At 34.1% G+C, this 27,516-nt stretch overlaps 1 protein-coding gene across 1 annotated transcript; it reads right to left on the bottom strand.

The window, feature by feature from the left end:
- Positions 1–27,516, bottom strand: LOC128558113 (four-jointed box protein 1-like). Its single transcript, XM_053546959.1, has 3 exons — positions 26,982–27,516; positions 19,434–19,604; positions 1–173 (listed from the first exon to the last, which is right to left on the bottom strand). The coding sequence occupies exons 1-3, from the start codon at positions 27,160–27,162 to the stop codon at positions 1–3; spliced, it is 525 nt and encodes a 174-aa protein (XP_053402934.1). The 5' UTR covers positions 27,163–27,516.

The following is a 27,516-nucleotide window of genomic DNA, read 5'->3' on the forward strand; positions in this document are numbered from 1 at the left end:
TTACGTATTACTGATCCACTCAATCAATGTCACAATTTGATCTTCTTCCCATGATAGTGACGATATGTTCACTTGTTTCCAGAAAACTGACGTTGCATTTGTTTTTACGAGAAATACTAATGGGACGTTGTTCATGTTAAGTAAACGTGACAGATAGAATGTCAACACTTCACCTGTAATGATACGCATCAACTGTCAGTTCTGAACAGTGCCGAACTATATCAAATGCAGCAAAAATTAGATATAACATTTTTATATGTAATAGTCCAGTCAATCAATGTTTCGTCATTTTGCTCTTTTACATCTGTGTTTGTTTTTTTTTTCTTTACAACATACATTAAAATATTACAGCTAGCAATGTTACTGGATATTACAGAAATTAATTGTGACTAAACCCGTCTTCGTCTGGTCTGTTACTTGAGAGCATTCATGATCATGGCGTCCTTTTCTGCTTGACTGGTTCTTGTAGAAAAATCAGTTTAGAACAGCTCAGTTCAAACGATTTGAAAACGCATTGCTTAATTAAGGAACCTTCTGAAATAAATTGTAAAGGCCAAGCTACTTCTGAACACCGAAATTTTCATACATGTTTAAAAACATGGAGTAATTTTTTTGTTTATCCTTATTATATCTGGTATTTGGGATCCTAATTTCATTCATTCCGTAAAAATTCTGTAACAATACTGATAAACAGTATACGACAGTTATTTTTAGAAAAGATTGTCCTTGATTTTTGCAGAATGGTCTTTTTTATTTTTGCGTTACTTGAAAGGTCTGGAACATTCCATGATATATTTAATAGACTACTGTCTGACAAGAACCTAGAACGTAGACGTAGACATTGTTGAAACGTTCCTGTATTTTAATAATAAAATATTACCAGTTAGGATATTAAAAGGTCGTTGTAAATATATATGAACTTTAAAGTCCCATTTGTTTTGCAAAATTTGAAATTTCTGTGAGCTATAACATTGTTCCTTCAGGGATAACATCTTCACTAATTCCCCATCCGTCCTTTATAGCTTTTATTTTGTTAATTACCGATTGCTCTCCATTTAATTGTATGGCTCTCCATTTCTTGGATATCTTTGACATAAAAATCTCACTAAAGTAATCAATTACAATCAATCAACTTTTATTCTCCAGGATGTATAGATTTGTACCTATAACTTGTCATGATTAATCAGGTATGTCTGTTAATATCAAATACTCTCTAGGATTTGAGCTCCTATGCTGCAAACGAATGCTACATTTATAAGTACCGTGTTATTTTGTTTCTGCATTAACATCTGGCCAAAGAATCACATGAGCTGCTATCCTGCCACGTTTTTACCATCATATGACCAACTGGTACTAACTCTAACATCTTTGATCTAATTACTTTGAACATAATTGTTATTGCTCCTCTAAAATAAGACACCAACAACAGCTAACAGTAAGTCTGACTTTGTTGTGGAAACTGATTTTGGGCTTCTGGGCAACCTTAAACTATAACATAATTCAATAGAGTTCTTGTTCTTTATCAAGCATGTCCCCTTTTTGTTCACTTTTCCCCTCATTCGGAATGATGTAACCTGAAGGTCTCCCCTATCCCGGATAATTTAATCCTTGTCATGACAATTGCAGCCCATTTCATGCAGTATTAACTTTGTAATGAATTCACCGAATGTATTTTCTTCTGGCATTTTATGGTAGAAGTAGTACCTGTAAAGCACAAAGTTTATATTTGGTTGCAGGTATAACTTTACCGCCTCAAATATTGCCTTTAAGCGTTTCTTGTCATTGGATGCCAGACTTGAAGTCCCACAGATAGCTCAGCACTTTTATCCAATTCATAGTAACGCGTATGTAATGTACACATTTTCTTCTTAATCAAATTCATCTAAATATAATTTCACAATCTTTTTGGACCTGTCTAGCAGATTTGCTACAGTTCCAGTCTATGGAAGATGTTGAAACTCTTGTCACAACTTAACTTCATCAGGTTTCAAATTAATTCATACAGAAATATCCATTCAGTATGCTCATAAAGTTAACTTTTGTTATCCTCTGGCAGTGAGTTCACAATTCTTTATTTCTGACTCCATGTTCTGGTATTATGATCGAGTAATACATAGAACAGTAACGATTGTGCTATACTGTTCTGTGGCCGCAGATAAAGCATGCATTAGTTTATATTGGTTAAGGGCACAAAACCCTCCAAGGGTTGCTAGATCGGGTTATTGTGTGTCTTAAAGACATGTTTGATAATTGCCCGATGTTCTCCTTTATTGTTTTCTACGTGGTGTTCAAGCATGTAAAGTCATTGAAGTCATACGTTCGCGTTCCATGGATTTTGATATATATTAGACTTGTTCCCAAGTGTTAATGATGGATTCGCCAGGAGATAGGGAATTGTTTTTGAAATTAAGCAGAATTGGGAAGAATTAGATTTAGCGCAAATTAATCAGCATGGTTTGGCCACTGACCGTTCTAAAACACTATCACTGTTGTGTTTTGCTTTCATGCTGTAAACGCGGTAGTTATAATGCAGAAATTTTACAGATCTAGACTGGAATTGTGTTTCTATGTTTCAAATGAACATGACGTATTGTTATAAATAAACAGCCACAATGAGCAGATTTTAATAAATAAAACTAAGCACAGGTGAAACGGAGTTAAAATAAACTACATAATTATAAAGCTTTATTGCAACTAGAAGTTTTGTAACGTTTCTGAATTTCAATGCTGTTTTTGGAAAAGTTAGATAAATCTCGCTTTGGTATATTTGATTGTTTTGAAAAAGGACAATTACAAAACCAAAATTTAACTTGGCCATATGGGATGTGCAACAGTAGTTGTCCATGCTTCGTTTGTGCTGAGTTTGCAGTTTTATATGCATGAAGATCAAGTAATTTAATGCTATGATGGGTCCGGGTGAAGCCATTCTAAACTGTATGTATATATTTTTAGCTCACCTGAGCAATGCTCAGGTTAGTAACTGTGATCGCTCGATGTCTGGCGTTCGGCGTCTGCCATCTGTCTGTCTTTCTGTCTGTCGTCTGTCAATATTTAGCTTGTGTAGGCGATAGAGGCTGTAACATTCAATTGATTTTCATGAACTTTAGTCAGAATGGTGACCTTGATAAAATCTAGGTCAAGTTTGAAAACAGGTTATCTTGAGTCAAAACCTAGGTCACTATGTCAAATCAAAGGAAAACATTGTGTATGCAAAAAAGGCTGCATTTTTCAATTCATCTTCATGAATTTTTGTCAGAAAAAATACCTTGATACAATCTAGGCCAGCTTTGAAACTGTATTATCTGAGGTCAAAAAGTAAGTCACTAGGTCAAATCAAGTAAATACATTGTGTATGCGATAGAGGCTGTATTTTTCAATTGATCTTCATGAAATTTGGACAGAATGAAAGCCTTTATGCAAACTAGGTCTAGTTAGAATATGGCTCATCAGGGTTCAAAAAAGCCGGTCACCAGGTCAAATCAAATAAAAAATTTTGTGTATGTGATAGAGGCTGTATTTTTCAATTGATCTTCATGAAAATTAATCAGAGTTATTTCACCATGAAATCTAAAGCAAGCTAGAACATGGATTATCGGGGGTAAAAAACTAGGTCACTAGGTCAAATCAAAGAAAACACTTTGTGTATTTTATAAAAACTGTTGTTGTTTTTTTTCAGTTGATTTTCAAGAAATTTAAACAGAATGATTGCCTTGATGAAATCTAAGTCGTGTTCGAACATGCGTCATCATGGGTCAAAACTTAGGTCACTCGGTCCAATCAAAGAAAAACATTGTGTATGCAAAACAGGCTGTATTTTAAGTGCTCTTCATGGAATTTAGTCAGAATGATTGTCTTTATAAAATTAAGGTCAAGTTTGAATATGAGTTATCTAGGGTAAAAAACTAGGTCACAAGTTCAAATCAAGGAAAAAACATAGTCTAAAAGCTGTATTTTTCAATTGATCTTCATAAAGTTTGATTAGAATGAAGACCTTAAAAAAATCTAGGTTGAGTTCAAATATGGATTCTCGGTTCAAAAATTGAGTCACTAGATTAAGTCAAAAGAAAACATTATATATGCGAGAGAGGCTGTATTTTTCAATTGATCTTCATGAAATTTGGTCAGAATAATTGCCTTGATGATATCTAGGTCAAGTTCGAAAGTGGGTCAATTTGTTTAAAAAAAAAGGTCGCTAGGTCACTAGGTCAAATCATATAAAAACATTGTGAATGAGATAGAAGCTGGTCAGAATGATTGCCTTGATAATATCTAGGTAGGTTTAAATATAGGTTATCTGGGGTTCAAAAGTAGGTCACTTGGTTATATCAAAGAAAAACGTTATGTATGCAATAGAGGTTGTATTTTTCCACTGATCTTTATGAAATTTGGTCAGAATGCATCACAAGGAAATGCTATTTACCATACAAATCTTTTTTTTTATTCTCTGTAAGTATTAGTTATAAAAATGAAATGTCATTTATGCCTTTGAAATTCATTTTTAGTTCGACTATTCAAAGAATTGGTAGTTCTATTGGACTCGTTCATCCGTCAGCGTCCACGTCCCGATTTGGTTAAGTTTTTGTATGTAAGCTGGTGTCATAGGAACCACTTATGGGACTGGATGGAAACTTCACACACTTTTTCACTGTGATAAAGAGACTTACATTGCACAGGTTCTATAACTCTAGTTTGCTTTTTGACAAAAGTATGTCCCTTTTACTAATAAGAAATTTTGGGTTAAGGTTTTATATTTAAGCTGGTATCTAAGTACCCACTAATGGGAATCGATTGAAACATCACACACTTGTTCACTGTCATAATCGGAAATGCACTGCGCAGTTTCCATAAATTTACTTTGCATTTTTACAAAAATATGTCCCTTTTCAACATAACAATTCTTGGTTAGGTGTTTGTATGTAAGCTGGTATATCAGTACCAAGTGACTTTCACACACTTGTTCACTGTCATGATCTGATATGTAAAGCGCAGGTTACATAACGCTACTTTTCATTTTTTAATGTGTTTCTTTTTTTTGACTGAGCTGTTTTAGGTTAAGTTTTCATATGCAAGCTGGTATCTTTGTACCTGCTAATGGGAATGGATTGAAACTTAACACGATTGTCCTTTGTCATAAACTTATATGCATTTTATAAGTTTCATAACCCTGTTTAGCCAATTTACAAAATGTTTCCCCCTTTTTTGTCTTGTATTGTCATTTACTTGACTAGGCTGTAAAATAGTCGAGCGTTGCTGTCCTCCGACAGCTCTAGTTTTAAGAATAATACCTTACTGTTTGATTTAAAAATTATAGAACAGTGTGCCTTCTTCTACTCTTCTTTTAGAACCAAGTAAAATATGTATCATTCTAGAGGTCGTCCTGGATGAAAGAAGGAAGTTCTGGAGACGTCTTGAATTACAATATTTCATACACAAATATACTTTTAAAAGGTACTCTCCTGAAAATTACAAAATTATGTTTTGCAAAAACATTACATTTAAACTTTTTTCTACTAATCTCTTTTTTACGGGTATAAGATACTCTTTAATCAAGCACAACAAAATTTGCATTTTTTATTGTCGAGCCCGCTTATAGTGAGCACGATATATTCGCCGATTTTGGCGGGTTCGTGTACGTGCGTGCGTTCATGCGTCCTTGCGTCAGTACGTGCGTTCGTCCGAATTTGTCCGGACCATAACTTTGACATTTTCGGCCAATCTTGTTTACATTTGGCATAAATGTGTACCATAAAGAAAGAGTGTCATGCGCAAACCTCATGCTCCTATCTCAAAGGTCAAGGTCGAAATTTGTCCTGAGCATTTCTTCCTAATACATGCTGGATTTTGATGTAATTTTGCATGAATTTTTACCATTACAAGACTATGTATTATGCGCAAGAGCAAGGTCCCTAGGTCTAAGGTCAAGGTCACACTAAAGGCCAAAGATGCTGGCGGAATCGACATTCTGCTCTTGGGCATACAGAATGTATTTCTGCTGATTATAAAATAGAAAATGGAATTTTTACATCAGTCTACAAACTACAAAAGTCGAAGAGATTCATTCCAAATTCATCATTATAAGGACATTACCCATATCACATTTCGTAATTAGAATAATTTATATCGTTGTCACAAAACAATCCATAATTACGAGATATTCTGTCATTATAATAAGAAAATTGCCCGTCCTCGCGTGACATGTAACTACGAGATCCTTACATGATGCCTTCAAATCTTTTGTTTCCGAGAAAATATTTCGTTGTTATAATCAATAATATCGTTTATACAAATAATTGTATAAGATCATTACGACCCAAGTTTTCTGGTAATACCGAAACGTGAAGTAAAACATTGGGACATGTGGCTTCTTTTTCTTTGTCTTTGTAGTAGAAAGGTGAATTTACACATTTCTGTGTAGGACTTTATTAAATGTCTTTTACGGCCAAAAAAAAAATATATATATATATGAACATTGCAAAAAAAAATGTGGATTTGCAAAGGCGGGGTCGCAGTAAGGTGTCTGCGCAAAATGTTTTTTTGATTTTTTTCTATATTTTATGACAATATACCTACATGTATTAAGTTTCATTCACAAGTGTTAATGTTACCAGTTTTGACTTATTTTTATAGAAATTCACATTTAAAGTGGGTGGGGTAATTTGACATGTAACCAGCCAGGAACACAATCTCCGCCGCGTTTTTAAAAATGGTTCAAACTTTTTACCTGGAACTTTCGTGATAAAATAAGTATGCAATGGACATTTACACAACATGTTGCGTTTTAAATTGTCTTGAATACTTTTTTCACCACAGAGCCACAAAGTGGCCTAATCAAATTTACTGATTTTCAATGGACGAATTTCACCAAAAATCTAAAACAACTTAACACATTTTATTAATCTTTCGTATGCATGTATGTATCTTTGTTTTACAGCCCACTTTTGATAATAAACTGGAATGGGATGGTGGCAGTAAAAAGTCACTCCGTACTTGGAGTCAGCATTGTTATATATTTTCGGGTCATTTCGAATAATTGATTAAATTCATTACTATAACATAATTTTTATAATATGTTGGCTGGTTGCGTTCTATGCTGCAAAACGACCCTTTTACAACTTCACACACTTGTTCACTGTGATAAAACGACATGCAGAGTAAAGTTTCAATGATTCATTGTTGCTTTTATTAAATGTTATGCCCTAATATTGAGTAAGAATTTATTGGTTTTTAGATAGACTTACTGACAGCAGAAGTAAGTACAGTGAAACACCGCTCGCTCGAGGTCGCAAGGGGATGAGCAAAATGCTCGAGTTATCCATGGTTTCGAGCGGCCCAAACATTGACCAACATACGAAGAAAATTACCAATTGTCATCGAGACCAATTGCAGAAGAAACGGTGATGTGTAATAATAACACACTCGTGACATTTTCAAAAAATGTATTACAAACCTTATTTATGATAGATCGTAAATGGCACATGTGAAGAAACAGCTAAGACATATTTTTATTTAAAATACTGTAATCGAATTCGCAATTTTCTTCTTCAAATTAAGATCTCACAATTATCGTCTCAATTTTATGAAAAGGCTATCTTATTTCCTTTATTTGCATGCAAACAACTGTTGATTAAAATATTAAAATCTCATAATTATCTTCTCGATCCCGCAGAAGAAAGTAATAATTAATAACAAGTTTGATCAATAAAATTTTTCTTCCACCTTTCATCAATAATTAATCTCATTATCAGATCAAATACATCGACAAACAATCATTTAAGATAGTCGGGGAATAGACCATGCAGTTCTCACGACGTGTGAACATTTTGAATTAACATTAATACATTCTGACCGCCGAAGGTGTGAAAAATTTTGACACCGCTGCTCGAGTTAGCCATAAGCAACAAAGAATAAATTAATACACAGGGACCAGGTGTATTGCTCGAGCGAACGAGTTACCGATGCCCGACCCAGCCATGGTAATTTCACATAGAAAATAGAAGGAAATCGGCCGGGACCACATGAATTGCTCGAGCGAGCCGGGGTGCTCGAGTCATCGATGCTCGAGCGAGCGGTGTTTCACTGTACTTAGTTCTGCTGTCAGTAAGTCTATCTAAAAACCAATAAATTCTTACTCAATATTAGGGCATAACATTTAATGTATATAATGAAACAAACAAGTAATGTTTTTGTTTAGCTAAGAAAGTTGTACCTACTATACTTTCAAATGTAGGATCGGGAGACAACATAGGTTTTTAGTTTGACCTTATCATCAAGTAAACTAGGCACTTTGTATAATCAAAACTATTATGTATTATTTCACGATATTATATTTTCGTATATTGTACTGAGCTGGTGCATTCGAATTTCTATTTGATAGGTGTTTAATATAGCTTTTCTTGACCATTCCTCTCGATGATAACTTTTGGTTTTTGGGACATCCTCTCCAACAGTGTATGAATTTATGTGTGCACATATAAATGCATATCAATTCATAAAATACCTTAAGGTATAGATCGTGTGTCAACCACTAAATACTAAATTTAACGCTGAACGTATTTCTGGTAAACCTAAAGCTATCCCCTTATACAGATATCATTCAACTGGATTGTTTCTTACGCAAATATTACGTGGGAGGTGTGCGTCAACAAGCGTAAACCATATCTGGCCTACAAAACTTTTTGCATCGAACATTTTCAATTCTTACACATTTTCTAGGTCATCGTGTATTTATTCCAAATAATTTTGAAACGACTGACTCCGAAACATGTACTTGTTACAGAGGACAATTATCAGCTAAATACCATTCAGAGCGCATTGACGAGGTAGAAAGACCAAGGTTACCGGTGTGCGCTTGCGTTTTTATCTCACCTGAGCCAAAGGCTCATGGTGAGCTTTTGTGACCGCTCGGTGTCCATCGTCCGTCGTCAGTCGTACGTCGTGTGCCGTCCGTCCGTCAACTATTTCTAAAAAAAATCTTCTTTAAAACAACGAGGTAGATTTACACCAAACTTCAAAGAAATGATTCTTGGTTGGCTCCCGTTCAAAGTTGTCCAAAGAATTGAATTCCACGCTGAAATACATATGGTTGCCATAGCAACCGAAAGGAAAAATAAAAAAAAAGAGGCTCCGCTCCGGGGTCCAAAATTTTACATAGACTTATACAGGACAAAACTTCAAAATGTCTAAAACCACAAGATCTAGGCTGTATATAATTATTTGGTATGTAGCATTGCCTTGTAGTCATCTAGACTAAGGAACACGTTCCGAAATGGCAGGTTCGTGAGCTGCAAGATAGTTAAATGAACGGTTACCTACTTCTTTCCGCCTGGCGCCTGGCATAGTGGTAGAAGTCGGGAGGTTATTGGTACGCACGATTTAGGTGTCTCATAAACCAAATCGGCTGGCCCTTTCAATAGGGGTGATACTATTATAAACAAGGTCTTTACCTTAACCTTTACCTTTATAAGAACTTTTTTGATAATTTGTCTTGACTAAAACTGCAAGGCCTAGGCTTTTGATATTTGGTATGTTGCATTGTCTATAGTCCTCTACCATAATTTTACAAATTTTGCCCCTGGCGTAAAAATGGGTCCCATGTTTAACACAGACCTATATAGGAAAAAATATTATCGTCTAAAATTCTACGTTTAGACATTTGACATTTGGTATGTAGTATTGAATAGTCGTTCTCTAACAAGATTGTTCAAATAATGCCCCTTTGGTGGGAGTAGGACCCGCCTTGGGTTGGGTGGTTCACCTGTTATCTTGGTGTATGAGTTATATAGCAGAAAATACTTAATGCATTATCTGGTCATATTTCCCAGACTGTTTGGTTATAATCACCTGATGGGCCCAAGTAGGGGTCACTTGACTGTGACCTTGGCCTTCTGCTATTCTTTCTTGTTTTTTCAAGAAACAACCTTGAAATTTGGATGACATATACAGTTCAGCACACCGATCTTAAAACTGATTTTCAGTAACTATGAATGTGACCTGCTGACCTACTTTCTTAATATGTAAGCAACAGTTTGACATTTAAAACATGGAGCTCATATTACTTAGGTGAGCGATCAAGGGTCATCATGACCTACTTCTTATTGCTAAGTCAGGCTCAATCCACCTCTTTTGGTAGAAAAATATACCGTGAGGTCTAATTTGTCAACTTTTTTGCATTATTTAATGCAAAATCTGAATAATTTAAAGTAGCATTTAGTGGATGGATATGGACTTAACATATATAAGTCAGGGCGGGAAGTCACAACGGCTGCTACATGTCAAGCCGTTGAGCATCTGTAGTTTTTAAGGAATTCGGACTTTTTGTAGTATGGCCAGATAATTTAACCATCTTTCTTATTGCTATGCATCCAAAGCTGCATAATGTAAGCTGTATTATGCTATTATCAAAAAGAATAAAATATGTACTTGTCATGCGTCTGCAAATAATTTTCGAAGTCAAAGAAGAAGAAGAAGAAATACAAAATGAAGAAAAATGTTTAATTTCACTTAAAGCTCAGGTGGTGGAGGCAGAACCCAGGTGCCCATCCGTGCATTATTTCATCACGAGCGTGCACCTGGGTACAATCACCGACCTTCCGTAAGCCAGCTGAATGACTTCCTCACATTAAGAACTCAACGCCCTGAGTGAAGCTCAAAGCCGAGTGAGGCTCGAACCCACATCGGTGAGGGGTAAGTGATTTGAAGTCAAAGACCATAACCACTCGGCCACGGAGGCCCCCAAAGCGTATCTAGATCTGCATAATGATAATATCTGGATGTTATATATAGAGAAGCTAATATTCTCACGAGGGTGATCTTGTAATACATAATATTACACATGACGTCCAGATGTCCAAGCTACATGCAGAAATACATATTCACAGACTATTTCGTTTGCATTAAAAAAAAACAACAACAAAAAAACTTAACAACAAACAATTGAAATAAAAAAAATGCTGTTTGATAAATTCAACAGTTGACTAAATCATTAATATCCATGAATCATTAAAAAAGTCCTGATTGATAATCATGATTTTAGAATCAACACCGACAATGGAACTAAAACTGAAATTTATGATCACTGTTCATTTTATTTAACTATCTAACTGTTGTCCTAATGTAAATGTTACATACATTGGGAAAATAGGTATGTCCTTAACTCATTTTAAGTCAAATTTACTAATCAAATTATTAAACAGATCCTTCGAAAATCCTGAAATGTTAAATAGATCTGCTGGCCAAATTGTGTATGTCACTGTCCGTCTGTGTGTGTCACTGTCACTTGTTGTGTGTGCCACTGACACAGTCTTACCGTTGTTGTTATAAATTATTCCGCCCGATTTCCTTTAAATAGTGAGTCGAACGGTGACAATCAAAATCTAATCCACGTACCTTATAAATTCCACGTAAGAGGGAAATACTATTTCTCGATTAATAATCTACATTCGTTTTCACTTCCACATGATGACAATATGATGTAACCTATAACTGAGCCTGATAACGAGTACACAGCAATAAGAGATGCTACAACTCTTCGTCATTATCTTTTTTCCAAAGACCGTTTTTACCAACCCTTCCTTTGATGTCTGATTAGGAAAATATTAGATAGAAATAAAATTGAGGTAGCAGTTAAAAAGTATTTTAACACGACCAGCAAATAATCATCATACATGAAGAGCAAGATCTATCTCGGGTTATTCTGCAATAAACCACTCGCGTGCAATGATGTCATCCGATCCAGGTTCGTAGCACGGCCGTAAAAAGTAGTTACCATTTTAGCTAGCACTGCTGATACTATTATGTCGTGCTGGAATCGAAATAATAAGTTCCCAAGTGTGATTTATCGTAGAATATCCCGACTGTTTTCGTTCTCATGCGAAACAATATATCACTAGGCCTACGGTCTTCGTCATATATATTCTTACGCATAAGAACTCAAAACTCGGGCTATAAACCACGTTTGGGAACTTATTATTTCTTAATTAATAAACGCAAGGGTTGCTAACGAGCGATGTTTGAGTCTGAAATGATCGAATTCAGCATTCTTAGATAAAAAACACATGTACCTTTATACTTTGAACTCATTTACATTAATGCTGGAAATATTTCAATATGAAAAAATGACATTGCGTGGTAGTTTAAAGGTTAGCATAATAAAACTGTCGTTTTGTTACACTGTCATCGGTCTTATTATTTTTCAAAACTTAAGGGATCAAATGCTTATATAGATCCTACGTTACCAGTCTCAAGCAGAAGTGTTACATAACTAAACTGTCCAAACACGTCGAAAACATCTTAAGAAACATCATAACATTAATTGGATTGATGTTGCTTGATAATTTGTTTCCCTTTCCTTTTCATCTGTGTCATTGTTTCCTTTCTCTGTTTCTTTTTATGTTCTTGAATGTAGATTTATAAAGCTATCATTTACATATATGATGCTGCGTTCATTAAATATAACCTTTCATATTGCATTTTCTTCCTTGTCTTGATAACAAACACACATAATCAAATAGGTGTTAGTTTACCATATTAAAATAACGAATGTCTTTATACAAATCGAACCGATTCAGGCGCAAAAATTGTTTGTCATTTTTGTAATGGAGCTTTAATCTGTCCATGTCTAGAGTTTTGTATAACTTAATTCGTTCCTAAACTCGTACCACGGTATGTAACAGTATGTTGGTCGTAACGGGTTATATACCAGACTTTTTCCAGATTAAAGCCAACTTACCTAGACTACACTGTAATAGAAATATAAATTTAACTCTTAATGCACGGTGTTAGAGGCAGCAAAAAAATACCAATAAAAAACGAAAAACAAAATAACAACGATAGAAATGTTTATTTGAATACCAACAAAAAACGAAAAACAAAATAACAACGATAGAAATGTTTATTTGAATAAAATCACCGCAATAGGATGCAACATAAGAACATTTCTCTGGACCATTTTCTGTAAGTCCTCTAGTTTTTCGATTACGTAACCCAGAAATTAGGCAAAGTTTCATCCACTTCCGCCATTAATACATTCATTTCGGGGTTGTTTAAGACGGGGTGTCACTTTCCACCGTATGTAAAACAAAAATTATACTCATTTAAGTAAACCTTGTATATGAAAATTGCGGAATTTCCTCTCTTGGAAAGTATAATTGGCCATACACGATTTTTTCGTAGATAGTTTCAGTACTGACTCTGATATTAGCGTTTCGCTTATGAAACCGGTCTAAATCAATTAAATGTTCGCTGTAACAATATATTCCAAATTTTGAAGATTTCTACCAAAATTTAGGGATTAAAATACCCCACCCACCCAAGCCACATTTTCGCAATTTTAATAACTCGTAAAATTATCAAAATTACTACATTTTTTAATAAGACAGCATCAAATAATTGTGTTCAGATTCACAATTTTATATATTATATTTTGAAATCAGGTTAGGTTATAGACAACGTGTATGGCAAGCCATTTGTCCAATAATAACGTGAACCCCAGTTCACGGTCGAAAAACTAGAATTAACGATCGATAAACTAGGTTTTTCGAACGTAAAACTAGGTTTTTCAAATACTAACCTATATTTTCGAATGAAAACATCAGATACCGGGCGTAAACCATAGTTCACGCTCGTGAACCCGGGTTTACGTTCGATAAACTAGGTTTCCCGATAGAACTAAAAATTTCGGTCGTTATCTTATGGTTTACGACCGTAAACTTCGGTTTACGAACGTGAACCTACGTTTACGAGCGTGAACTATGGTTTACGATGTCATCCTATGTTTTCGCTCGAAAACATAGGTTAGTATTTGAAAAACCTGGTTTATCGAACGTAAACCTAAGTTCACGCTCGTAAACCCAAGTTCACGTTCGTAAACATAGGTTCACGCTCGAAAATATAGATTCAGGTCCGTAAACTATGATTTACGGTCGTAAACATAGGTTCACGTCAGTAAACATAGGTTCATGGCCGTAAACCTATGTTCACGCCCGAAATTCATTGTTGATTCTATAATCCTAATATATCGACCGTTAACCATGGTTTACCTTTGATAAACTAGGTTTCTCGATTGAACTATGAGTTTCGGTCGTTATCCTAAGTTTACGATCGTTATCCTATGTTTACGCTCGTAAACCCCGGTTCACGCCCCTAAACCATAGTTTACGAACGTGAACCTATGTTTACGACCGTGAACTGGGGTCTACAATCGTGAACCTACATTTACGGGCGTGAACTATGGTTTACGGTGTTATTCTATGTTTTCGCTAGAAAATATAGGTTAGTATTCGATTAACCTAGTTTTACGTTCGCAAAACCTAGTTTATCGATCGTTAATCCTAGTTTTTCGACCGTGAACTGGGGTTCACGTAATTATTGGACAACTGGCTTGCCATATAGTTACAAATCGATAAACACGGTTTTACGAAGGTAAAACTGTAGTTTATGGCTGTAAACCTAGGTTCAACCTCGTAAATATAGGTTCACGCTCGTAAATATAGGTTCACGACCGTAAACATAGGTTTACGGCCGAAATTTATTGTTGATTTCATAATCCTAGTATATTAATCGTAAACCATGGTTTACGTTCGATAAACTAGGTTTCTCGATTGAACTATGAATTTCGGTCGTTATCCTATGTTTACGACCGTAAACTTGGGTTTACGAACGTGAACCTACGTTTACGAGCGTGAACTATGGTTTACGATGTCATCCTATGTTTTCGCTCGAAAACATAGGTTAGTATTTGAAAAGCCTGGTTTATCGGACGTAAACCTAAGTTCACGCTCGTAAACCCAAGTTCACGTTCGTGAACGTAGGTTTACGCTCGAAAATGTAGGTTCAGGTCCGTAAAATATGGTTCACGGTCGTAAACATAGGTTCACATCAGTAAACATAGGTTCATGGCCGTAAACCCATGTTCACGCCCGAAATTCATTGTTGATTCTATAATCCTAATATATCGACCGTAAACCATGGTTTACGTTTGATAAACTAGGTTTCTCGATTGAACTATGAGTTTCGGTCGTTATCCTAAGTTTACGATCGTTATCCTATGTTTACGCTCGTAAACCCCGGTTCACGCTCGTAAACCGTAGTTTACGAACGTGAACCTATGTTTACGACCGTGAACTGGAGTCTACAATCGTGAACCTACATTTACGAGCGTGAACTATGGTTCACGGCGTTATTCTATGTTTTCGCTCGAAAATATAGGTTAGTATTCGAAAAACCTAGTTTTACGTTCTAAAAACCTAGTTTATCGATCATTAATCCTAGTTTTTCGACCGTGAACTAGGGTTTACGTAATTATTGGACAATTGGCTTGCCAAAAACGTGCATACAAAAGTAATACATATAAACCTCATGCTGTTTCTCGATAAATCGAGCTTTTTTTCTAGTTCATTCAGAGAGGTTTGGGGAACCAATAGTTTCCTCCTATTTTAGATGTCAAAGTAAGCTTACCTGTATAATTTTGACTTTTAGTTGATAAAGATACTTTAAAATGTAACATACGTAACAGTCGCCACTCAATTTTTCACCTTTAACAATTAGCAACATTGGAAACACTTCAACAATTGCATTTGTGTGCTTTTAATTTGAATAAACTATGTTTACTGAACATGCACACATGACCGTTATAATTTTGTTGGACTTAACCCTGTTTCTAATCTCAGTTATAGGATATCGACAAACTACAGTAAAACAATGATGCCTCTTTCAGCATCACTGTTAAAATAGCATAGATTAGCACTTTGTATGGCTTCTGGTTCAAACATAGATAGCATACTGATAATTAACAGTACACTTGGTTACAGTGTGTGAGCAGTCTAAAGATTTTTGACTTTCATTCTAAAAAAAAAAAGAAAAAAGAAATACAGAATATGAGGGTATCTAAAAATAATATATACGTTACCTAGGTTTTAAAGTTCACCTATTCAGTTTCATATTTCATTTATTTTTGGCCATGGCTAATGCATAACTTATGCTTATTGGCATTGCAAAGCACCTACACAGTTAGTTTTTACACAATTTCAAAGATGAAATGAAACATACGTTACTAAATTTACATAGAACATTAAGTAACAATAAAGTTAGGATAGCTTTTGGGTTTCGATGGACTGTGATAATTTCAAAACAGAGGTTATTATATTTTCAATGCCTTGTTATGATATTTATGGAAGGTAAGATTGTATTCATTACTGAAATTATCGGTTTATATGCATTATGTGTTCAAAGTTGCTGATGTAAATAAACACGCCACATTTTGAATTAAAATAGAACATCATACATATAAAGTACAACATGGGTATTGAAACAAATGTCACTTTTGGTAAAACATGTTTCTTTGAATAGTTTCCGTAACGAAAACATAGATGAGACTCCTTGTCTTTATTGTGGTTGTTGTAGCATTATTGTCAATTCTGAGTTCTTACTAAAATTAAATATTCTGCTTTTAAATCTATTAACAAAGACAAACAAATTAGATCATTCAAAAGATGATTTTATTCAACTGTTACATATAGATTACCACGGTATGGAACTGTGTTTTAAACATTAAGTCTTGTAACTACCTTTATCTAAATTCGGTAACGTATGTTTCAGAACTACATTAGAGGACACATTATAACACCAATGTACACCATACGACAAAAATATACTCTAAAACTTGATATGAGAGGTTGCGAGAAGTAAATGTTTGGTATCAATATCAGAATATGTTCATCATACATGCATAGATGCATAGTACACATAATTACAGAGTCTGCATCATTTGTTCGGAACACGCCAGTGGTGCATTGATGTCTTTATGACATATTTGTAAAACCCCTTTTTAGTTAAGTGCTTTATTTCAATATTTCGTAGTAATAATATTAAGGTGCATCCTAAAACGGATTGAAACATACGTTACTTTGAATATTATTTACAACAATACCAATTAGTATTGCTCATATGACCAAACAACAAACAGATATGTTACACGACTTCTTGATTCCAGGACTTGCTCAGTTTAAAGATGTGAAGCTCTTTACTACCTGTTAAAAATGTCAAGCAAATGCATGACTATAGATGTATTCATAACAGTTTGGCACTATTTCAGAGGCATACGTATTGAAAGGTTTTTGTTGAGGGATATTGAAGGGATTGTGATATATCTGATAATTTATATTTCAAACAAAACAGATATAACGTTCAAGCACCACCAAAAGGTAAATCAATATATATGTATCATACTTTGCTTTGATAGGTGCTTTTTTCCGTTTGTGTAATCAGGGCTTTGTCCTTTAAAAACAGGTCGTAAATACATAGCTGTATTGTTACAGAAAAATGCAATTTGCATTTGAAAATAAACTTTATAAATCCTTTCAAATGTTTTTAAAAACAAATGTTTGTACAATGATCTTTTTTTCACTTGACATTTAAAAGAAAATGACAATTTCATTATATGTTCGATTCTCCATTTCTCGTTATTTTACTAGGATATACTATATATGTAACATCAGTCAGGCAACCATTCTGATACAAATTAATATTACATTGTAGCTACATTCAAAATCCATTGAGTGAAAAATGAGAGTAACAGGTTTAGTTTTAAAAGGAAAAAAGCAGCATTTAAACTATATTATTGTAATGTCTTTTACGGTATTTTAAAAATGGCAACATCGTAATTTTAACAAGAGGAATAGCTCATATTGATTACGTAGTTTTCAACTGAAATTATTGTAACAAAAACAGATGACTTCTGTTACAGCAATGATTACTTAGATCTTATCAATATGTATGTTTGCAAACTTGTTTCTAGCAGCCAGTTTGAAAATGACAGGACAGTATCTTTACTATATTTATCTGAATAACATATCTTCAATCCGTTGAAAACGTATTTGATTTGTTTAATTATACTAAATATTTTAACAGTATTAGCTCATCAATATTTGTACGTGTAACAGATTTCAGGTGGTCATTTTGTGAGCGGTAAAATCCTTGTTAACATGTTTAAAACGATATCAGGTGATTTCTATTATAGCTTTGGCTTTTGAAGAGATAAACCTCTTTCATATGCACATGTTTGATCGAATTTAAGGCAGTTTTTAGGAAATCTAGGAAATGGTGGCCATCTTGATTTGAATAGTCTGTGTACCTAAATAACCTATTTTGTTGGTAGTTTAACAAACTTTAATTTTGGGTGATTTAACTACTACGTACATAATGACTACTAAAAAGATCCAAGCTAGCATAGAATAGAATTAAAATCATCAAAATATGAGAATTTTGGAGGTATTAGCTCATATATATAATCATTTCGGATAAATTTGAAATACCTTCCAACTTGAATAAAAACTTATATCTGCTTCCCTTTTGATGTTCCCCAAAGGGAACTTCCTTGAAAATGTTGCGGTCGTATCAACATTGACAATACCTTTATCATTTCTACTCCATTAACAAATATTAGGTATGTCAGTATGCAAATCGCCCAGAAATGAAAAACGAACCATAGCCCAGGCTAACTGGCATTACAGTTCAAAGTTATCTAATATTTTAGTTAAATATTCATTTGTTTTGTTTTCATTATTGTTAACATGAGGGTTCTGTTACATTTTAAAGGATTAGAAGTTCTTAAGTTTTCCAACGTTAGTATACATGTGTATGTACTAATGTGGTGGTCGGGGTACATCAACCTCTACATTTTACATTTTATTTGGTTGGTTTGTTTGTTTTCGGTTTAACGCCGTTTTTCAACAGTATTTCAGTCATGTAACGGCGGACAGTTAACCTAACCAGTGTTCCTGGATTCTGTACCAGTACAAATCTGTTCTCCGCAAGTAACTGCCAACTTCCCCACATGAATCAGAAGTGGAGGACTAATGATTTCAGACACAATGTCGTTTATCAAATAGTCACGGAGAACATAAGCCCAGCCCGAGGATCGAACTCACGGCCCCGAGATCCGTAGACCAACGCTCTACCTACTGAGCTAACCGGGCGGGCACATTTTATTTGGGATATAATATATAACGTAGCATTATTTGACAACCAAAGTAAATTATTTGTTATTTCAGGCATTTAAAGGAAGTATTTATTATAAGAACTGTCACATCAATTTTTTTGTCACCATCCAAATCCGTGTTATCCCTTTGCAATGCTAAATTGTATTCATTAGACACCAACGTTTTTAAAATCGTCATTAAATTTTACTGACATGTTGCTCAGACTGACATCCACCCTTAAAAGTTTTCTGAATGATAGTATCGATATAACATCATGAAATAGCTCAACCTTTGCCTAATTTCTGGGTTACGACTTTAAATTTTTTTGGCCTTGCCCATGGACCATAAGACTTCATATCAAATAGGATAACTAATTTATACCAATATTACTTGATATATGACATTTAATAATAAAACAACTAAAATCTTAGCGATAAAGTTTCGAAAACATGGGTTTACCGTATGCTTTGTATTTCCCTCTGTATTTGGCACACATTGATGTTCCATCCTTAAGTTTTATGAGCGCATTAAGCTGCCGACCGCATACACCCATAGTTGACTTTGTTGATATTTCTACAGCCTGTCTTTGCAAGTGGACAGTGTATTTGACACATTCATCAAATGATAAACCTACAAGCAAAATTGTAACGAAAAAACAAAACAAATTACATTGACTTCAGTAACACATATATGCTACACATTCCTCATATTTCTGTTTTGTGGTGTACGGTAACTAAACTGTAGTATTTCAGATGAAAAAACAGAACAGAGGCATTCTTTTGCGGACTATGGTGAACAATATAGCTACTGTAAATCTCAAGTTTTGATAGTGCATTCTGCCATGTTTAAGTGGGCCCTTAATTGTGTCTCTTCCTGCTTTGTTTTCTGCAAAGGCATCGAATACTTGCGAATACGTTTCTTTAAGTTTAATAACTCATATATTTTTGTTTTACATGAGCAGGTCTGTGTTTTACAAATTGGGGTACCAATCCTTATGTTTATAACAGAATACAGTACAATACAAATTATTTACTGGAAATAAACTGATACATTGATCAGTGTTGTCCAGGGCATATACTGAGCAAAGAGCATCGGGATACGACTAATATAACATGATTAACGAGCACACACCAAAACACATGGAAATTTGTTAATATTAGTAGTGATATACCACATTACATAAATACTCAAATATCTATATCTGATTCATGGATATAAAGGAACAATTTGGTATGTTACTTTGTCACTAAGATTGTAAAAATTGTGAATTCTATTACGACCAGCAAATAACCTATTTGCACATAGAAAAACTCAATCAACGGTTAGTTTGCGATAACCCATGCGCGTGCATAGTAGTGACGTCATCATCTATGTATAGAATGATCCAGGTGCGTAGCACTAAGTGTAGTTCATGTCGTAAAAAGTAGTAACCATTTTTTCCAAACACTGTTCATAATAGTATGTCGTGTTATAATTGAAATAACATGTTCCCAAGTGTAATTTATCGTAGAAGTACCAGGGTTTTTTCTTTCTTATGCGAAACAATATATCACTCATGCCTACGGTCTTCGCGATATATTCTTACGCAAAACACGGGTAATTCCAGAATAAAGCACGTTTAGTAACTTATTATTTCTTATTTATATTATGTTCCTTCGATTGTATGTCACTGATTGTGAAGTTTAACGAAATAAATAAATCTTCTCTATCAATAATTCTCCTGTTATCAAGTTAAAAATGCATTTCATCTTTAACCATATTGCCGAATAAACAAAGGCTTTTGGACCTTGGTGTCTTGGGCCTCGTATATCTACCTCATTCTATTTGTAATTTATGGCTGGATATCCTTAGTGCAGTTAAATGTTTTGTTACTGACTTAGGTAATCCTGTTGTCAAAAATGGTTGTAACTGAAACGTGCCATATGTCTTAGCAAATAAGTTAAGTTTATCATCCTTGGAGTTTTGAAGGTGTTGGATATTCTAAAATGTTTTGCTTACTGTTTTCATTTACAACAATTTTGATTGACTTATTGTCCGTATTATTAATTTCAATAGTACACCTTTCCTCCAGGGCCCGTATTCATAAAGCATCTTAAGTATAAGTTTTGACTTATGTTTAAGATTTTACTTAAGTTTGTTGTGATTTCAACTTAAGTCTAAGTAAAAACTTAAGTTCTAGTCATAATACAGCTAAAACTTAAAATATGTAAGAAACGACTTAAGTCAGAAAATAAAATAGCGTGGTGAGTACGATTAAAGTGTTGTTTTCAAATAAAAGCACTTTAAACATAAATGTGCATGTTGTATCTGTCTGAAATTAATGCTGTTTTTAAATGTTTTCGTCCACAATAAAAAACAAGAATTACTTATTACGTTGTTTTATGAATAACAAATATACTTAAGTAAAATAAATTTCTAACCTAAGTAATACTTACGTAAATAATCAATTTTTTATACTTATACTTTAGATGCTTTATGAATACGACCCCAGATGTCTGTGGAATTGAGCCATGACTTGGATCCTCTAGCCCGTTACATTTCATCGCATTTGAAAACATCTTTGACGTGTTTTCACAGATTTCCTTATAGGAGTTGAACGTTTTTAGGGCAATATATGCTAAGGATGACAATCTATCCAGTTCACATTTATATGAAAGTTAGCAGATTTTTATGCAATTCGAGTGTTTGTTTACAAACCTATTCTGTATTTTTTAAAAGGATTTTGGTCGATATTCTGTTTACCAATGTCGAAATCGCTAATTATTTCTGATCCATATGTATATAATGGCCTTATGAATGAGTCGAGTAATTTAAGGCTTAGTTCCGTGCAAACATATTCTACATTCGAATGTTTTATTCGCAAGGTAAAGAATGTTTTAAGGTTCAAACATTATCTGCAGCATGTTTCGTGCTTCCGTTAAAATATCAAACTACCCCTAGATATCTGTATTTGTCTACTAAATCTTTTCTGTTCCCAATGTGAAAAAGAAAATTTTGTTTGTTAAGTTTACTTTTACTCATTAGCATGACTTTTGACTTAGAGATTTTTATATTAATTTTCCAACGAACGCTAAATGCTTCTGATGCCGATCGCTCCAAAGCGGTGCCCAACTGCATTTATTTCTCTTGTTTGTATTGTCCTCGATGTGTTTATATTATATATTTGTATTGGCGTCCCAGAAGAAGAGGGCTGTAAAAGGTAATTTCGATATTCTGTGACATAGAGTTTCGGAACTCCATTGAAAGTTCTATAACTTCAACATAAAAGCATAACTGTGTAGCCCAATTAATTAATATTTTGTTTGAAATAGCTGTTATAGTTTTTGGAAGGATCTAGAAAAATAAACTGAAGGAAAAGGTCGTACCTGTCAATGTTCTTAGATTGTATGATATTTGATTTCGATATATTAATAATATTGTAATTACGTCATAATCAGCAAATACGACCTTTCATTATTACCGATTGTAAAAAGACGCATAAACAGTTTCTACAACATCATCGGGTCAATTATAAGACATAGGTACTTTCAGTATTTAAAAGTTTCGCTATATGTCTACAACATGAATACGGAGAGTTTCGATAGGAAATACGTGAAACAAAATATGTACTTTTTCAGAGTTCTTAAAAGGGCTTTTTTCACTTACGACCTTTCATTTCTGGGTGGTCAATAATCGTTTAAGCACTGACATGTTTGTTTTTGGAGGTTTCAGTATTTGTTATGGCTATATAACGTCTTTGAATATAAAATTCCAATAAGAATTATGGTTAGTTTTATACATATTTCTGTTTATTCAACGCAGTTTGTTTTCAAATAAAGTTTAAAGCAAACGTTTTGGTGAACAATGTCAGCTATGTTATTATGTATGAGGCACAAAGGATGTTACCTAGCGTTTGAAATTCATCAGATCAGCAGGTTCTAAGATTAAAGCTTGTTGTTAAATGTATTTAAGTGACATGCAGAATAGCGTGCAGAATATTTGTTTCAATGTGTGTTTTAATATCTTTCATTTGTCTTTCAGAAATATATCAATGCCTTAACGTTTTGAAGTGAAATTCTATTCTCCTACTTGCAAAATAAAAGAAAAGTTTACCTTTTCATGCGGAATATTTGATTAGTTTATAGAAGCAAAATTAGTCCAGGCAATACCTGTATTGCATAATCTCTTAAAATCTCTACATCAAGCTCTGCCTCGACCTCTTGATTACTAGTGTTATGTAATATATGCCTCTTGTAGCTATGTATCCGAATAAATCTACACAACAGCGAGTTTGACTAGCTTGTATAGGAATACTTCATTTCTTCGCTTAAGACTTCTCAGTGTTGTTATATTTTCTGGTCCTTCGGGATCATTGATTTCAACTCATTTAGATTTGAAGATTGAATGCTGCTTAAGCCGGTGTTAGGGGGCGTGGGCAGTGTTGCATTTTTCATTACTGCTCATGAACAGACTCAATCAAACCGAGTCTGCAATTTTCACTGTTTGCCTTGTTCTCGGTGCTTCCGAGGGATCTACTTTCCAGATTTTATCTACTTTCCAGATTTTATTTCTTCTACTAAAGAGCTTTTGAAGCTGTTTTTAAACCGGAGCATAAGAATGAGTTTGAGAACCAAACTTAAAAGACTCAAATTTATAATAATGCCTCTTAATGACAACAGTTTAGTAGACCTAGAACTACTTATGATAGGTAACACCTGTTGTTCTACTTTTCTAATCGCACGCAATGAAGATCTAAACTTTATAAAATGGTTCAATTAAAAATTTTGGATGGTATCATAAAAAGTATGTCCCTTTCCAAAGTTTTTTTTTACGAAACATTGAATCGTTCGTGACATGGTTTTTTGTTATTCGTTCTAGATAATTGTTCCTATAACGAAATTGCAAGAGACAGTATGATTTTAGACTGTTTATGACAATAATTTCAGGAAGACATCATGAAATTGGAGACAGAATAATATGACTGTCTAGAATAATGAATATGCAAACAGATCTAATATTTCTAAAATGGACTGTCTAAAAACTGTTAGATTTGAAGCAGTCTAAAATGTAGCTCTTAATACAAATAAAATATGGTATATCGAGGATGTGGTAGTGAATTGTTTGGCTAATAGTTATTGCTGGGGAGAAATCTAGACCACTTTCATTATGCGTTTCAAGGTTTCAAACTTATTAATTAAATAAATATCTTAGATAGATATTCATTGGAACATTTTCCGGTGGTTTTGTTATCTAAGATTCATAAAATGCGACCATAAAATGAATTAAAGAACTGATAGACGATTTGAACTCAAGTGTATTCTTAAATGTTACCCAGGACATAAGAAAATAATCGAATGTATAGATATTCAAAAGTATTTTACATTATATTCATATGATTAAACTAGTCGTATGATATCAAAAATGTATGTTATTATATCTGAAATAATCATTGATTTAAAGTCATGAAAATTGTTTATAACAGGATTGAACAAATAATAATTTAAAAGAATGAATACAAAATAATGTTTTGAGGAATACACCCCCAATAAGCCTGAATACTCTAGAAATGTTGACTATAAGGCTGAACATCAAATTGATGCTAAATAACATTTTTCACATCCTGGAACACTTCTGTCAGGTCAGCTAAAAGGCCTTATCAAAGGCGTTTTACCAGACTAAATAATCAAAACTAAGACGAATTATGCTGAGATAGTGGAAGCGAGAGAGTAGATATTTAGAATATTTTTATCATTATGTGCATGAAAACTCCTTTTTTCACTGGACCCACCGAGGTATAAACGGAAAAAAATCGTGTGAAAACAAAGCAATGAAATGCTCCACCAGGAACGTGTATGTGTTTTACGCAGATTGAAATCTGGTATCTGGGTGTTGTCTATTTCATAAATAGAATAAAAGAAACGATTTAATCCATAAAATGTTCTGTTTTATCAGTGATCAACGTCACTGTCCTCAACAATCTCCGCTTTTTACCTCCTCTTCCAGAAGTCAACGTCGCTTCAGTTTTTGTAGATAACCGTGAATGTTTAGGAATTGCGTGTTACTTGTGCGATTGATTGTGTTTAGGAATATTATTAATGATTTTGCCGGGTATCAGTCAGTATGTTTTTATCTAATTTCTCGAAGAATTTATATGAAAGTTTGAAAGTTCGTTACTATGTTTGTACTCATCCGTACTCCAAATGTGTTCATACTCGAAAATGTTCGAATGTAAAGTTATTATATTTGAAACTATGGTCCTGCTTTCCAAATGTTTAAGTGATGTGTTTATGTCATGTTTTAAATAACAAGTAATACAAAATCGCTTTAAAACCTTCAGTACGTGTTTTAGTAGTGCTGTTGATTTCTTGGCCCTGGATATGGATATCTAAAACATGTTTCCAGGAAGAAAAGGGTGGTAATTAAAAATGTTCCGTAAACGTAAAATTCGTGTAAAGTTTTTATGCAAGACTATCAACACTACAGCTTTGCTTTGTGTATTAACGTCTGCATAAGCCCTAGGGATATGTTTGTGACATCGACCTTCGGTCCCGGACACATGCATTTCCGAGAGCTTCTGTGGACGTAAATTCACAAAAGAGTGTGTGTATTATCCCTATACTAGTCGGTAGCAAGAATGATGCTTACTTACTTGCATATTGCAATAAATTATCAGAATTATGCAGAATCAATAAAATGATATAACTAAAAACTCAAGTGATAGATTTACTGACATTATCTATATACCAAGCAAACTTCCAATTCGTGTGTCGAACAATTGAAATTGTAAACGTATAAAATAGTAGAACACGGATGCGTCGGCTGCAACATTGTCGCCTAATATGTAGCACAGTTCCTAACGCGGACTCTTGGACAACTTGTAGGTAAATGCATACCAACTGGTGAAACCCGTATGTAGTTTTCTCAAGATTTATGCACTATGGTGTATTTTAGCTTCTACTATAGATCGGCAATCTTGGGAAGATTAAGGTGCACCATAAACCGGTTTAAACTCCCCAGTGGTGGCTTTGCCACTGACCGTTCCATGGCGGTGCCCCACTGTGTTCCTGTATTTGTTTGTTTTGTCCTTTTGTGTCCTTTTTTGTGTGTGTGGTGCGAGAGTTGTTCGTATGTGTCTTTGGGGAAGCTACGTTCTTTGAACGTGGCTTTCCCTGTTGGATATTCTTCCTTGGTTTTGAACATTTTTCAAAAATTGCTGTACAGCACATTGCATGCCGACTTGACCTTGGTTTGTTATACGTCAAATGCTGTTGTAAATTGAGATATTGGTTAATACCACCAAAAGTGAAAATTTACAATTAAACTTTGAGTTAGATTAAACTGTTTACGTAAAAACACACATTTTCAAATGGGTATTTTTCGTAAGACATTTGGCATACACGGGTTCATTCGCGTAGTTTTCAGAAACTATAAGTATGAAGCCTTTAGATATTGAAACATTTTGTAACCATTGTGATAGACGAAGTAAAGTAGATACATTGCAGGCAATAATTATTTATAAATGCAAGACAAAATTGGTAAAAATCATTAAAGTGGAATTTGGTGCACAATAAACATAATAATAAACTCAGAAGCTGTAAGATGCATATGTGACCGAAGCATATGTCGATACTTGCATCAAAACGCGACAACACCACAATAGCTGTGGAGAGTTTTGTTGTATTGTAGCATTGTTGCATAAAGGAACATACCACAAAGCATCGTTACCAGTCAATGGACGGGTTTGTTCCAGCTGCTTTAACACTATTAAGGGTGAAATATACGGCCCCGTTAGATGGGAATATTAGAACCGTGTGTTCTTCTAATGTTTGTTTTGTATTGTGTATCATGCCATTATAAACTTAAGCAATACTTGAATAAACATTTGTCTGCCTGTCCTTTATAAAAGATGTAACGTCGTTTCAATACACGATAGGTATTTATGCAATATATTGTTAATCAAAAGAGAAACCACAGGCCCTTACTAGGAGTATTACTAAAACTGTATACATGTATACTATAAGTGTTTACCTTTCGGAACATACGACTCGGCAAGATCGGACCAAAATATTCCGTTTACAATATAGGGTGATTCACTCGTGGCACTTTCATCCGTATTTCGCCGGGTAAACTTCAGGTAAAATCCATTTAGAATATAATTTGAAAGAGCAAGAATTATCATGGTAAAAACGACAATTTGCGACCAATTCATTACTAAAATTTGACTTTGGACCACTGACAATGATTAATTACAAGTCTTGAAACGCTTTAAGATACTTCATACAAAACACAAATACAGAAATTTGTATACGTAGAAATAATAGCGAAATTGATACAAAATTCAGGTATGATAAAATTTAGTACTTGTTTGCTTTAGTATTCCGAAGCTCTTTCAGTCAATGACATTTATGACACAAAAATATCCGAAGCTTCATACTATAAATGGAAACAAAATCATAAATGTGCAATGAGTCAAATATAAACCAGTACGTTGCATAATCATCTAATTCATGCATAAAGTATTCCAGTTTTAGTTTTAATTGATAATGATGAGTACGCTGAGCAT

Source organism: Mercenaria mercenaria, chromosome 6 (genome assembly GCF_021730395.1).
Source record: "Mercenaria mercenaria strain notata chromosome 6, MADL_Memer_1, whole genome shotgun sequence".
In the NCBI taxonomy this organism is placed as follows: domain Eukaryota; kingdom Metazoa; phylum Mollusca; class Bivalvia; order Venerida; family Veneridae; genus Mercenaria; species Mercenaria mercenaria.

Excerpts from the sequence above, each read along its gene's own strand:
- LOC128558113 (XM_053546959.1), bottom strand. The coding sequence starts at position 27,162 with ATGAATTGGTCGCAAATTGTCGTTTTTACCATGATAATTCTTGCTCTT. Across the intron at positions 19,605-26,981 it reads CGAGTCGTATGTTCCGAAAG|GTTTATCATTTGATGAATGT; the intron begins GTAAACACTTAT and ends TTTTGCTTGTAG. Across the intron at positions 174-19,433 it reads AGGGAAATACAAAGCATACG|GTGAAGTGTTGACATTCTAT; the intron begins GTAAACCCATGT and ends GTATCATTACAG.